General features: G+C 37.3%; 1 protein-coding gene across 3 annotated transcripts in view; it reads right to left on the bottom strand.

Annotated features, from left to right (window-relative positions):
• The window catches only part of adam9 (ADAM metallopeptidase domain 9), a 29,144-nt gene that overhangs the window by 1,961 nt on the left and 13,135 nt on the right, over positions 1–14,048 (bottom strand). Inside the window, exons 5-22 of one of the 3 annotated variants that reach the window (XM_057355900.1) lie at positions 10,638–10,714; positions 10,225–10,447; positions 9,261–9,326; positions 8,553–8,624; positions 8,287–8,456; positions 8,058–8,139; positions 7,748–7,881; positions 6,995–7,166; positions 6,791–6,883; positions 6,410–6,605; positions 4,623–4,728; positions 3,546–3,729; positions 3,216–3,296; positions 3,010–3,115; positions 2,725–2,866; positions 2,230–2,296; positions 1,257–1,286; positions 620–690 (exon numbers count right to left, since the gene is read on the bottom strand). In XM_057355900.1, the coding sequence (XP_057211883.1) occupies positions 620–690; positions 1,257–1,286; positions 2,230–2,296; positions 2,725–2,866; positions 3,010–3,115; positions 3,216–3,296; positions 3,546–3,729; positions 4,623–4,728; positions 6,410–6,605; positions 6,791–6,883; positions 6,995–7,166; positions 7,748–7,881; positions 8,058–8,139; positions 8,287–8,456; positions 8,553–8,624; positions 9,261–9,326; positions 10,225–10,447; positions 10,638–10,714 (2,072 nt within the window). Of the gene's footprint in view, positions 1–619; positions 691–1,256; positions 1,287–2,229; positions 2,297–2,724; positions 2,867–2,966; positions 3,116–3,215; positions 3,297–3,545; positions 3,730–4,622; positions 4,729–6,409; positions 6,606–6,790; positions 6,884–6,994; positions 7,167–7,747; positions 7,882–8,057; positions 8,140–8,286; positions 8,457–8,552; positions 8,625–9,260; positions 9,327–10,224; positions 10,448–10,637; positions 10,715–14,048 lie in introns of those variants that run through there. The other 2 variants (XM_057355901.1, XM_057355902.1) reach the window with 2 other exon arrangements.

The raw sequence follows: 14,048 nt of genomic DNA, 5'->3' as shown, positions 1-14,048 counted from the left end.
AAAGGTTCTTGCTGTAACGTTAAGGGCGTGTTTACACTTTTTTGGACAAGAAAACTTCAAACTTTAAACTTAAAAATAACTTTATAAATTAAACTTTATTTTACACAAAAATATGCTCCAACCGGTGTTTCGGCCGCCATTTTTTTTTTCGAGCTCGATCCTGCTCGACCAATCACCTTCCTCGAATGTTGTTCTTGTTGTCATGGAAACGACAGGTCTCGCTACTCGCTTGTCATTGGTCAACTGTCGAAAAAGTGCTTGACGTAGGGCCTTTTTTTCAGAAAAGCTGAACTTTTTTCAACTTCAAAAGGCACTCTGAACTGCAAAAAATGACGCGGGCGGTAGCGTTTAATAAAGCACTTTAAAAGCGTTTTTGAAAGCATGGTTTACTCCATAGGATTATAATGTAAAACAGATGCTGACAGCTTCAGAAAAAACGCCAAGTGTGAACATAGCCTAAAAGAGCATTTTATCAACTTGTGTCAATTTCTAAACGTTCTAAAAACATTGGTATAAAATCTTATATATTTAGTGGAATGTTTAAAACATGAAACAATGTTTTTAAACTAAACAGGAATGTTGGCAAAACATTCTTAGAACATATTTTTGAAAAAACTACCGTGAAGATAGAGGTGGTGGCGGTCTGGTGGCATAAGATCGAACAGAGGCAGATGTATTCGTCCGGACCACCTAAAAAAGACAGATCTTTATTGAAACCTTTCCTAAACATACAATTTATGCTTACAGCACATTTTCCGAACACATATTTTGAACTCGTGACATGACTAAAAACATTCAGCTGTACAATAGGCAATTTAAAACTTGAAAGCTTTAACAGTTAGCTTTAAACGAAAGTGTTAAAATAGGAAAGATTGTGTATGCCAAGCTATGGTTAGTATAGGAGTAAACTAGAGAGAATGTTATTAGATATTCAGGCAGTGATTCCAACCTTGTTCACCTGAATGCCAATTGAGATGCAGCATCTGTGCCTTCTTGACAGTATAAATATTGCTTAAGCCCTGAAATGGGTCACATCAGAGAGACGACCAAAATGTGTAATGTTTGGGGACCTCAAGGAACAAGGTTGGGAGCCACTGTTTTATAGGAAATTATACAAAAGACAAAGCACAGGCACTGAAAGAAAGGTTACAGGCACTGCCGAAAAGCAGAGAGGGAACTGCGTAAGCAACAGAGGGAGAAATGCCCCTCAGTACAAATGAAAAGCCCTTCCAAACATACAGTATGCAGTTATTTACCTCTGCTGGTGGCAATAACTGAGCCTGGTGCTTTACCATAGGAAAAAAAGAGAGGAGGCCGGTCAATATCTTTATACCAGCAGAATGTCTATCTTCTGTCTTTCATCTTAAAGGGGTCATATGACGCGGCTAAAACAAATATGAACGTTTGTTTTCGATGTAATGCAATGCATATACACGATTTAAGGTTCAAAAACGCTGTATTTTCACATGCCGTGCATGTTTGTATCTCCTCTTTGCCCCGCCTCTCTGAAACGCGCGGATTTTTAACAAAGCTCATCGCTCTGAAAAGCGAGGTGTGCTATGATTGGCCAGTTAACCAGTGCACAGTGATTGGTCGAATACTGCAAGCGTGTGATGGAAATGTAACGCCTCTTACCATATTTGGAACATCAGGTTCCAAAACAATTGTCTGACAGTACTGACTTGCATGTACATTTGGGTGGTCTTAGTCAACTCATACCCCGAACAGATGTAGATTTGTGGGGGTGTGGTTACACGAGGCGTTTCAGGCAGGTCTGGGTGATCATTCGCTTTTAGATAGAATGCATCTTTTGTTTCCGACACTTTCATTTTTGCAATTTAACATGTCTAATACATGCATGGGCAACTTATAACACACCAAAGACACAGAAAAACACATGTTCGCGCCATATGACCCCTTTAAATACTTTAAGATTCTGAAGGTTTAAAACATGTTTTTATGTTACGCCCTTCTTTTTTTTTAATGAACATTTTTTGTTGCGCTACCCATTTACAAACATTTGTTTAAACAACAGACACAATAACAGATTTATTACATTCTTTATATATTAGTTATTCTTGATTTAATTGAGTTTGTTACTGCACAGTGTTCATCCATATATAAGAACAGTAATATGGGTTAGTTAAACACTAGTTCTATAGTTAGATTCATGTTAGCAGTAAAGTAACAGTATCTCAGTTTGTATTGCTGTGTGTTTTGCTGACTCACCCCATCCTTTACTATACTGTTAGGGTTTCCCCGCTGGGACACAGCAGTCTGCGGTCTGCTGTCGGCTCTGAGAAAATAAAATAAAAACACTTGATCAATGTGTATTCCATAAACATCTAATTAACAACACAACAGTTCTTCAATACATTTCAAATGAAACAAAAAACAATTAAATGTGCATCAGAATTCAGATCCAGCCATGAAACTGAAACTGCAATGTGGTCAAAATAAGACATTCGGCTAGAAATAATGTAATAATGACATCATTACAGTGCCGTAGTGTCATTGGCTATGAAAGCTCATGCATATATTACTTGCATATAAATGAACTTATGGATATTTCGCCATTTTTTTGTGAATTGTGAATAAATATTGTTATTCAAACATCTAGTTGTAGTTTATCATAGTTAAATCATTCTCAACTGCTAGAATCAAATTGTATCCGTCTCGAAACCTTTATCAGTCGAACCACAATATGTTCGTTTTTATACTCACTCGTAGCTCTGAGAGCGTTTCTTCCTCAGGAAGCGTTGCTTAAGTTCGTTCCTCTTGGAGAACACATACAGAGCCAAAGCCAGGAGAGGAAGAATCAAGAAGAAAAATAAAAGCAGCCCGTCCCGTGTGGAGGTATCTTTATCTGAGCGAGAGAAACTATTTAAACAGAGTAGATCTCTGCAATTACACTCGAAGTAATCACATTTACCCATGACGAGTGTTAGAAGTACTGATAATCCTACCTCTCTATGAAGCTTTAGCTGTGCTGCTGTTAAGCGGTCTTACCGTTCCATGTGGAGCCGCTGTCGATGCTTCCTCCGTACCCAGAGGCCTCACAAAACGGAGGCGCCCAGCCGTATTCACAGTGGCAGTTTTTATTGCTGTTACACACCTGTAGCAGAAACCCAGACAAATGTAAGTGAGTTGGTGGAAATGAAAGAAAATGGTGACGCTGAAGACTGTAGTGTTGTGGGTTGTGTATGTGCATGTACCCCATGGCTGTGGCATTTCTTTTCGACATCACAGTCATAATTTAGCACATCTGTGCTCCTGCACTCGTAATTTAAACAAACCTGCAATATGAAAACAGGCAAGTCTATTTTAACACATGCAAAGAAAAACGGGTACACAGACAATAGAATTGCAATTGCATTCATACGTTCAGTCTGATTTACAATAAGTGGCTTGGTGAGGCCATTGTACAGTAAATGGGACTTACAAAACACAAGAAACAATGTTTTGCTAATCGATGTTATGCTGTATTTGATGAAAACACACAAGTCTGTGTTTTCAGAATGGTAAGGTTCTCTTATCTCCATCACCTTGTTTTCTCCACACTTGGTGCCCTCATTGACCATGCCAGGATCAGGCACATCAGAGCCCAGCATGAAGTCCACGCCCCAGCAGGTAGTGCCGCCAATGTGGGTCTGGATGGTGGACGGCTTGATGCCAAATATGACTGATGTCAGCACGTTCTCACACTGTAGTTTCCCACACATGGCATTTCTGACAAAGAGAAAGAGCGTGCTTATTTCTCTATGAGTTAGAATTCAAGTCACTATAAAATCAAAACTGACAGCAGACTTTCAATCAAACTGGACCAAACGTCCCTTTCAGAATTTTTTTTTTTTTTTAAGAAATGCAAACAGGACAGGCGGCTAAACGGGTAATTTCCAAAGGATACCTGTTATTCCTATCCATGAACACAAATAATACCCTACAGATAAAGGAGAAATGGGAAGCTGAAATGAAGAGAACAATTTCTAACGAAACCTGTGGAGAAGCACACTCTGTAACTAGTTCCAATATCTGGAGGGAGTTCAAATGGAAAAAAATAAAATGATTTTTCGTACTCCCCAATAGCAAAATGGAATCCATCCTGTACCAACAAATGTTGGAGAAATTGTGGACAGCATGTGGGTAACCATACTCGTATCTTTTGGTCATGTCCAAAATTAAGAAATTATTGACGCTCTTACAGAGATCTTTCATTTTGAAATCCCTGAAGAGCCCATGATCGCACTTTTAGGTGTGCGTCCAGAGGGCATTGACAGTAGGGCCAAAATATACCTTCCTCAAATCTTACTTGCTGCAGCAATCAAATGCATTACATGTAGATGGTTAAAACCTGCCCCACCATCACACAACAACTGGATTCAACAAGTGTGGGAGTTGTGTGAAATGGAACAAATCACATATGCATTACGACTTCAGAAATCAGAATGTTTTAAAAGGTGGAGCCCTGTGATGTCATTAATAATACAATAATTAATCACAAAGTATTTCATTAAGATTACTATTTCTCCTTATTCATTTCATTTTACAATGTTCATTTATGTATTATTTATTCCTCTTTATCCATTTCTTATAATGGTGGAAATTATGTCGCTGCGTTTTACCTGCTCTCACACTTCTTGAAGCCACTGGAATGATATCCGCAGTTTCCAAAGCGATCGCCTTTAGAGTTCACATCCTTAAAACACACCTCAGGCGCAGCTTTAGCCTCTACACACACAAAGACAAACGGTTTACATGTGGCGTACTGTATATCAATTGTTTACTATTTATAAAAAAAACATTTCATTTTACAATGAAACAACATTTGAACAAATATTTACTATTAAGAAACACTGCAACTGATTCAACTGATCTAGCCAACAGCACTCAATTTTTATTTCATGATTTATTTCAGTGTTTGTAGCATAACCTGAATTTATTACCAAGTGTTACACTTTTGAGATAACAAAAACTTATTTTGATCACCATTAATATTACTATGATATCTAATTTATGAATCACATGATATCTAAATAATGTAGCTCTTGTCTTACTGTTAACAGTAGAGGGCACAACTGAGTCCCTTGTATTTCCATATTCTAATAAACTTTATTATGCCGAGGACCCCCCAAAATAATGAACCTGTTGTGAGGGACCCCCTTCTTCCCAAAATACATTTATATACTGTATCGGTATGTATATAGAATCATTTACACAATGTTTGATAAATAATAAGTGTGATATTAAGACAACATATTGTTTACAAACTTAAATAATTAAACATTTTCAATTGAAATGTATGTATGTGCTGCAGCAACTTTCATCTCATTTCTACCTCAATGAGTGAGATAAAGGGACATGTAGAGATAATAATTTACAAGATACAAAACAAATCTAAATAATTTTGGAAAGTATTTTGGAAAAAAACAAACACTTAGATCCCTTAGAACCTTGTGGAGAACCCCAGAACTAGTTAGATAACATCTGTTCTAATCTAAACCTTATCCAAGATCGCTGTTTTACTAAATAATCTGCCTTTTCTTTTACATATTTCTAAAGACCCAGATAATATCTGATTTCTTGCATCAGTCTATCAAACAGGAAACACTAGACATTTGGCACATACTATTTCTAATGTTCCAAAATAGTAAAATTTTTACAACATCAGTCAGCCCCTTATGTTAAATTATTTCTTCTACTAAGAGACAGACATAATTCTAATAAAGAAATAGCATAAAAATAAAAGCAGTTGTCATATTATTTACTATTTCTGAAATACTATTTGTAAATAACTTTTGGACTTTTATGATCATTTTGAAACGTGTTAAAAAATGTGGTGCTAAATCTAGCAAGGTTATTTTGGTTTACTAAAATTAAAACTTTGAAAACGTTTCTGTTCATTGAAATCAAATAAAATATTGACCACATTTTTTTTTTTACTTAAACTAAATGAAAAATTGAAATGTTGCCTCAGAAATAAACGGAAATAACTTTAAAGCACTAAAATTATAATAAACAAAAACTAAAATAATAATCCTATATAGCAACATAAAAAAATAAATTATAAAACGACAAAAGCATATACCAAAATTGCTAAAACTGTAACTATAATTACCATAAAAACGAAAAACCTAAAAATAAAAGCTAACTTTTTAGCTTTATTATTAAAATATTAATAAAACTACAAACAAATTTATCATAACTCTGAAATCTAGTTGTACAAAAATCTCAATTAATTTCAATTTAAAGTCAATGGTAAAGAATGTTTGGAAATAAAATACATTTAAAATACTAATAAAATAATTAATAATTTTTTTTACAAAAAATGAAATTATTTTTTGAAGTCGAACATATAGCAGATTTTTGTATTTTGTATGCATCATACGCATTAACAGCAGTGTGTACTCACTGGTTCCAAATATGGCCTGGCACTGGGTGTCATAATACTGACATTGGCCGTTGTAGCAGTAAGCCTGCTGCTGTTTGCAGGGATGACCGTTCTGTTTAAAGACATCGCTCTGACAAAAGGCAGATGTGCCATTACAGTACTCTGGTAAATCACATTCATCCGTGCTGCTTCTGCACACTGTGCCACCAGGTAAAAACTGACAGACAGAGAAACAGACATTACCGTTTTTAATCGTTGTCGCACAAGCAAAACATGCTTGTATGTAAAGAGCAGACTGTCAAATGGCATATGCATGTATAAACTGTATATTGTAAAAAAACAAATGTTATTATCCTACCATCTTCACAAAAAACGGTGTCACTTAAAAAAAGTTACAATTACCCTGCAGTTCTTGCAACAGACTCCGTACGCACACTGAGCACCTGATCTCAGCCTACACGTCTTCGGCTCGCAGCAAGGGTCTTTCATACACTCCTAAAACATCCATATAATCACAATCAACATCTCACTTGATTCACCAGGAGACTGTTACTCGAGTGATCCACATGAGTTTCAAAAGAATACTGTATCGATCAGTCGACTCACTTCCTCTGATCCGCAGTCACAGTCTTCGCCCACGTCCACCAGCTTGTTCCCGCAGAAGGGGGCGCTGTATGCCTCGTCCGGCCGCGGTGTGTTCAGCAGACAGCGACCTCCTGAATTCAGAATCATCTTCTCAAAGTCATCGGCGCTACAACTGCTGAAGTTACGAGAACCACTGAGAGAGAAAGACGGAGAGAAATTACCGGAGGACAACTTATGAACACTGTCTATTTATATTACACATTTAAGTTAACATTTTCTCACTGTGAACTCATAGTGTCCACTATAGTCTTCAGGCTCACAGCGTCCCTGACACCAATATTTGAAGAATTCATGAATCCAAAATTACTGTATGGCCATCTGGGATTTCGGTATAGTGATAAAGAAGAGGACCTTAATTTTCTTAACCTTAAAATAACCTTTTCCATATTTTCTGCATTAATTTTGGGGAAAAAATCAGCAGAATGGATTTGTGAAATACCTAAATGCACTTGAAAGAACTACACTTGTATTAGCATTCACAAATAATAATCAAATTAGCCCAAAAAATGACACATGGTGGCAATGGATGTATTTTGAAGGACAGTCAATTGCATTCCATTTGCCGGTGTACAAATTTCATGATGTCCAGCTTTTACATTTTTGTGCTTTTTTGCATAGAAATATTTTTTTTACATCACCTAAAGTGGTTCCCAGACAACTTTATCTTTATAGCTACTTTTATCACCATACATACAAACACACACAAATACTCACGTTGCCCCTGAGTTCATGATGCAGTGTGTGACATCACATTTACAGTTTCGTCCATCGTCATGGTTCATCCCGAGATTGTGACCGAGCTCGTGAGCCACAATGGAGGCGAATGATATCACGTTATTAGTGGTGAACTGAGGGGAGAACACATACGCACCCACACACACACACACACACACACGCACACACACAGAGAGACAGAGGCAGATTTAGATAAAGGAGAAGGGGATAAATGTACAACAGACATTGACTAACAGCATGCTGCTGAATGAGTATCTGTAGCATATGAGGAGAGGATCAGTCATCATACCGAATTAATTCCACCACCATGACTTCTGGAACAAGCCGTACCGACGAAAGCCATGCCTGCTGTTCCACCAAACACTTTATTTCTGTAAAAAGAGAGAGAGAACAAGTGAGAAACAGAATCAGACATGCAATTTTAAAAGCTATAGAGACACTATTAATATAAAAAAAAGAACAATTAAAATAAGAGAAAATAGAAAACAATGTTCACGTGATAAGAAAAAGGATCTTACAAGATGAGCTGAGCGCTGTCATGACGATGGCGGTGGACAAGCTCTTTCTCTCTCCATTGAGTGAAGCGCCCCAGCACTTCTCCAGCACTGCCATCTGTATTGATGGGGTTCTGCATAGACCAGATCTCCAGCCCCACCAACACAACACGGATATTCAGAGGCATATACATCTATAGGAGAACAGAACAGACAGCAGTAATCACTTAATGATCGCTAGAACAGGACGTTCCTTTGATATCGATCTTAAAACAAAGAGCCAAGCTTACACTATCCACGTAGTTAGCGATCTGAACCATCTCATCACGCACCGCTGTCTGATTTCTCTTTTTGTAGATAAACTGTGACAAGAAATAAGCAGAAAGCATCATTAACCCCTATTTGATTCCAAAACCATATGACTTTCTTTCCTCTGCAGAACACAAAAGAAGACATTTTAAAGAACGTTTGTAACCAAACAACTTTGGCCACCATTGACTTCCCTTATATGGACACAAAACCACTGAGACATTTCTCAAAATATCTTCTTTTGTGCTCCACAGAAGAAAGAGTCACATACTGTACAGGTTTTAAACGACATAGTTCAATAAATAAATTACATTTACATTTATGCATTTGGCAGACGCTTTTATCCAAAGCGACTTACAGTGCATGACACCATACATTCGTTTATACACAAGTATGTGCAATCCCTGGGAACAAACCCATGACCTTTGCGTTGCTAACGCTGTGCTCTAACCACTGAGCTACAGGAAAACCGTCACAGAATTAAGCCGAAATTCGAAGCAGAATTACAGAATTTTCATTTTTTGATCAACTATCCCTTTAACATTCACACATTTCAACCCACACGTCTCCACATGTCCAACTCAATGTTACTGACTGACACTTTGCTGGGTACAATCACAAATGATTCATCTCTGCTGATAAATGTGAGACTAAAAATGGTGAGAGATTGCAGTGTGATGAGGACTTACCCTTTCATTATCCACCACCATCAGCAGCTCCACGTAGTGAGTCTGATGCAGGATGGCCCTCTTTCTCTGTTTGGAGAGACAGACATTCAATTTAGTTTTTAGTTTTGGGGCCTCAGAGGGCTTTCGTCAACACTCGGCTCGACTAATGTCCGTCCAGTGCACTGTGCACCTTACTGCTGATTGGCTACAAGGTTGTTTTGGTACTCGGTCCGACTTGTCCAAGCAAGCGTAATTCGGACATCGCTGATCCCGCCTTTAAATGCAATCTAAAGTATTCACAAACTGACAATAACACTATCAAACTGGAGAGCAGCCAAAACAACTGCATCACATGACGAAAAACGTGTCATTGTTTTTAAAACCCTCCGTTTTCATGGTCCACAATACGACGCGAAAACTGCGTTTTCAGATGTATCCACTTTGAAGAGCGTTTTCAAAAAGCTCCGTTTTCGTTGACAAAAACACCACCTCAGTGTGGACATAAGGCCAAAACGGAGCGAGAAAGATGTTAACATTAATGTGGAAAGGCCTAAACAGGAAGTTAGGGTGGGACATATCAACTAGCCCCTCCCCCTTTTAAAATAGCCCACAGTCTAGAATTTGAAGCTGAAGTGCAGAATGATGTCATAAAGATCGCTGATCTCTTTTTGGCGCAAGTGAGAGAATGTACGATTTTAATGCTTACATCTTGTAAATGCAAATTGTTTGGAGTCCAGTAGTTCATAGATATCCTTAAGGCTAACAAATTCATACTAGAAGCCAAAAAAACTTGATTTTGATTTCATGGGGTCTTTAAGTTGGGTAATACAAAACTGAACTAAAGTCGACCCATGTGTCTGTTTATTGTCTAGTTTGATCTGGTCTGAATGTGGATTGTTCTTCTTTCGCTGGAAAGCAACATTCACTCTTTATTATCTTCTCTGTGTAAACGCAGATGTCATTATGGTGATTTGGGGTGACTCACCCTTATCAGATGGCTGCCAGCTTGACTGAATGTGATGTTATGGAGATCGCCTTCTGTAGGTTGCCTTGACGACGCTTCATCATCATGGTTATTAAAATGAGGTGTTCCACAGGTAAGAGGTTCAGTCTTTACATCCTCCAAACGATACACCAAGTGCTCATCACTGGATGAGCCCTCCAAAGGCTCAATGCCAAAACTTTCATCCCCGGAGTGGATTACACCCCTAAAACACATACAAAGTACACACACCGATAATATAATTCAAGATAATATAAAATGGCATTGCAAGGCATTTAACATCTGTAATGGATGGAACATCAAAATAATATTTATTCATTATTAATATTCATAAATAAAATTATCACTACTAATTATTTTTGTATCCATCCATTCGTGGTGTAGTCACATTTTACCTTAATCCAGAACACAGGCTGAGCGCTGCTGAAGACCCCTCCACATCCTCTATGTAACCACGATAATGACAATGACCCTGGTGACAAAAACAGAGACATTTGAAAGACGTTCCATCAATCACAGAAATTTACTTAGAAAGCCATTCCAGCAAGTTCAGTTCAAGGACATCAGGAGGACCAAATTTAAAGGGAGACTTCAACCAAAAATGAAAATTCTGTCATCATTTAATCACCTTCGAGTTGTTCCCAAATCTGTATCAATTTCTTTGTTCTGATGAACACAGAGAAAGACATGTGGAAGAATGCTTATAACCAGACCCCATTGACTCCCATAGTAGGAAAAATTACTTTAGCGTTTTTTTGTTCTGTTGAATACTAAAGAAGACATTTTGAAGAATGTATGTCAGCAAACAGTTCTGGGGCACTTTTGACTACCGTTGTGTTTTTTCCTACTATGGTAGTCAATGGGGTGGCAAAATGTCTGGTTATAAGCATTCTTCCAAATATCTTTCTCTGTGTTCATCAGGACAAAGAAATTGATACAGATTTGGAACAACTCGAAGGTGAGTAAATGATGACAGAACTTTTTTCCTTTTTGGGTGAAGTCTCCCTTTAATTTAATACGCAAACAGCTTTACTGTAAAGCATTCTGAGGAACATAAAAGAAACGAATGGGCTGCTGGATTTCTCTGGATCTGGTGGTTCCAGCTGCACATGTGTCAACTGTGACCGATCAGATTACAAGACCATGTGAACTGTAGGTTAGACCTCGTCCTCTGCTGAGGGGCTTTGTGAATACTATGCCAAGCTGATTTACAGGGATTTAAATGGACTTTGCACACTCAAATGCAAGTCAGATTTATATTTCACTCTGCGTAAAGCACATTTGAATGCACATTTATAACAATATGAATCAGGTTGACCAGTTGGTTGTGCTGTGAGTGTCTGAGCAGACAGCAATGATCAATCACAATTTTAACATTACTGGAATAGCAGAAATGTCCAGTGTAACCATCAGCTTCCATAAATGTGCTATTACAGTTCTCCAGGGGAAGTGTGACCTCTGGATAACCTCATATTCAAATGGATCGTCTGCTTGGGTAGATGTGGTTCCTATGCAGTACTGAAATCAAGACATTCATTATGTTTAACAACAAACGATCCTATAGATTTACATTGGAAGCTAAAACACCTAGGGGACCAGAATGTTATAAAATTTGGGGGTGGGCTTTTTTGACCTGGACCACTAAGCAACAACACAGCAACTACCCAGAAACTCAAACAAGAATGACAAACTATTTCTGAAGTTATGCACAGTCATGCTATGGTTCATGATGATAGCACTTTATGATTTCTGGGATATGAATTCCCATTGCTATTATTTTGATTTTATGGGTCATTAAAAACCCATTCTATTGTTTCCTTTCTAATGCAATGAAAGTGCTGAAATGTTTTTTCTTTGAGCATTATTGTATGAGGCAATGCAAGTAAAACAACATCTACTCCACACCCCACTGATACAGTCCTTGTAAGGCATTCTCTGTGACATTCCAAGGACACTGTATTAATATTATAATGTATTAGAATATTATATTCAAATAATATTCTGTAATTCCAAGTATACGGTTCAGTTTAGCACATTCTTTTCAAACCGGCTACCATAACAAAATAACCACACATGAGCATACAATCACGCATGCACACGAAACCTAGTTGGTCCAGTGCACTTACAGTGTAGACACAATGTTACTCTCATGATTTTGGAAAAGAAAAACAAACAGTCCCACTGATGCACAGAAACACTTCATTTGATCAAGAGTTCTGTGTGATGAGAATCCTAAAGCAACAGTCACACTGTAAATATCCCATGGGAGATAATAAATGACTTCCGGCTGTGTGAGCTGACCGGCCCAGCTTATTACTTCCCAGCCGAAAGTTTCTAACCGGATGTTTCTTGTGGGACCTTCCTGAACTCCAATTTCCCATCTGAAATGTCTGTAGCCCCAATGTGAGTGCAATATAAGCAAAGAAATTTACGTTTGCTTGATTTTCTCATAAAGGACAGCGTATCCATCTCTGAAAAGCAGACATGACATCCAGTCTCCTAAACAAAGATGTCTAGCTGTTGGAATGAAAAACAGAGCTTAGCGTTGTTCCAAACTCACATGTTGTTATTTTTTCTCGACACACAAACCGATAAATTGTTTTAATGGCTATGCTGTTGCACAACAGAAATCCATAAGATTCATACATTATCATGTACTATGACGCAGGCTATATGTGAGAATTTATAGAAGATTGGTATGAACAACATTTATGATGCTATATGGTCTTTTTGTATTTTTTGGAGCTTGACAGCCATTTGTGACTTTGAACAGCAGGAGTTTTTCAAAATGTCCTAAAAAATGCTATGCTAGTGTTCCATGGAAATAAAATGAGTATCTTTAACTTCACATATGACTAATTTTGACAGAAGTGCATCCCACATAGTGAGTAATGTGCATTATGAAGCAATAACCACTGTGCAGCTTTTTCCTGTTCTTTTACATGGAACTGTATCATCAGATTTCCACATCACTACAGTCTGACATCAGCACTTTCTGATCCCATTAAAGATCAAACTCATTTAGATTTCACTCAGAATGGTGATATATGCAAGCAAATCTCAAGTGTGTGAAATAAGATTCATTTAGCCTAAAGGCCATGATCGGAAAGTCATTTAGAAACAATTACAAACAATAATATTTGTCTAAAGTTAAGTCTGAACTTAAGCCTGAATAAACAGACATGATTTCAGATTAAACTGCATTAAATACATCCTGTGAAAAATGACAGAGTAGATATAAAAAACAGATACCAATAAAGCTGTAAGGAATTAAATAACAGAACAAACTGGAGCATGTTTAGTTAAATTCAGCGAAAGGAACTGAATTCATAAATAAATGTGTTTTGCATAATTTAGCAATATTTTGGCTCGCTGCTGTCTTGACATGTCTTAATGTTTACAATGGTAGGCCTTTGCAAATAAAAGACACTGCCTTGATACATGCCAAGGGTACAATGGAATTAAAATATAACATATAAAAATATAAAATTTTTAGAGTGTAGGATGGCAATAATTCAGTTATTTTCTATCAGGCATATGGCAGACCAGTTTTCGATTAATGCTACCCTGACATCAGAAATACAGCCCATTTGGCTACTGTGCAGATCAACATGATTTGTATCACATTGCTTTACAATAGATAATCTCAGGCTTTGCTTGCTTAAGTTGTGATCAATTACGAAGTGCTGTAAAATTGTGTATGAATCAAACATTTACTGAAAAGACATTACATAAACGTTACTAACATAAATATATAGTAAAAACCTAGACTGAGGGAAATAATAATTTGATCCCCTGCTGATTTT

Source organism: Triplophysa rosa, linkage group LG17, assembly GCF_024868665.1.
Source record: "Triplophysa rosa linkage group LG17, Trosa_1v2, whole genome shotgun sequence".
Classification (NCBI taxonomy): Eukaryota; Metazoa; Chordata; class Actinopteri; order Cypriniformes; family Nemacheilidae; genus Triplophysa; species Triplophysa rosa.
The sequence above is the reverse complement of the archived record's forward strand: the minus strand, read 5'-3'. Positions and strand labels throughout refer to the sequence as shown.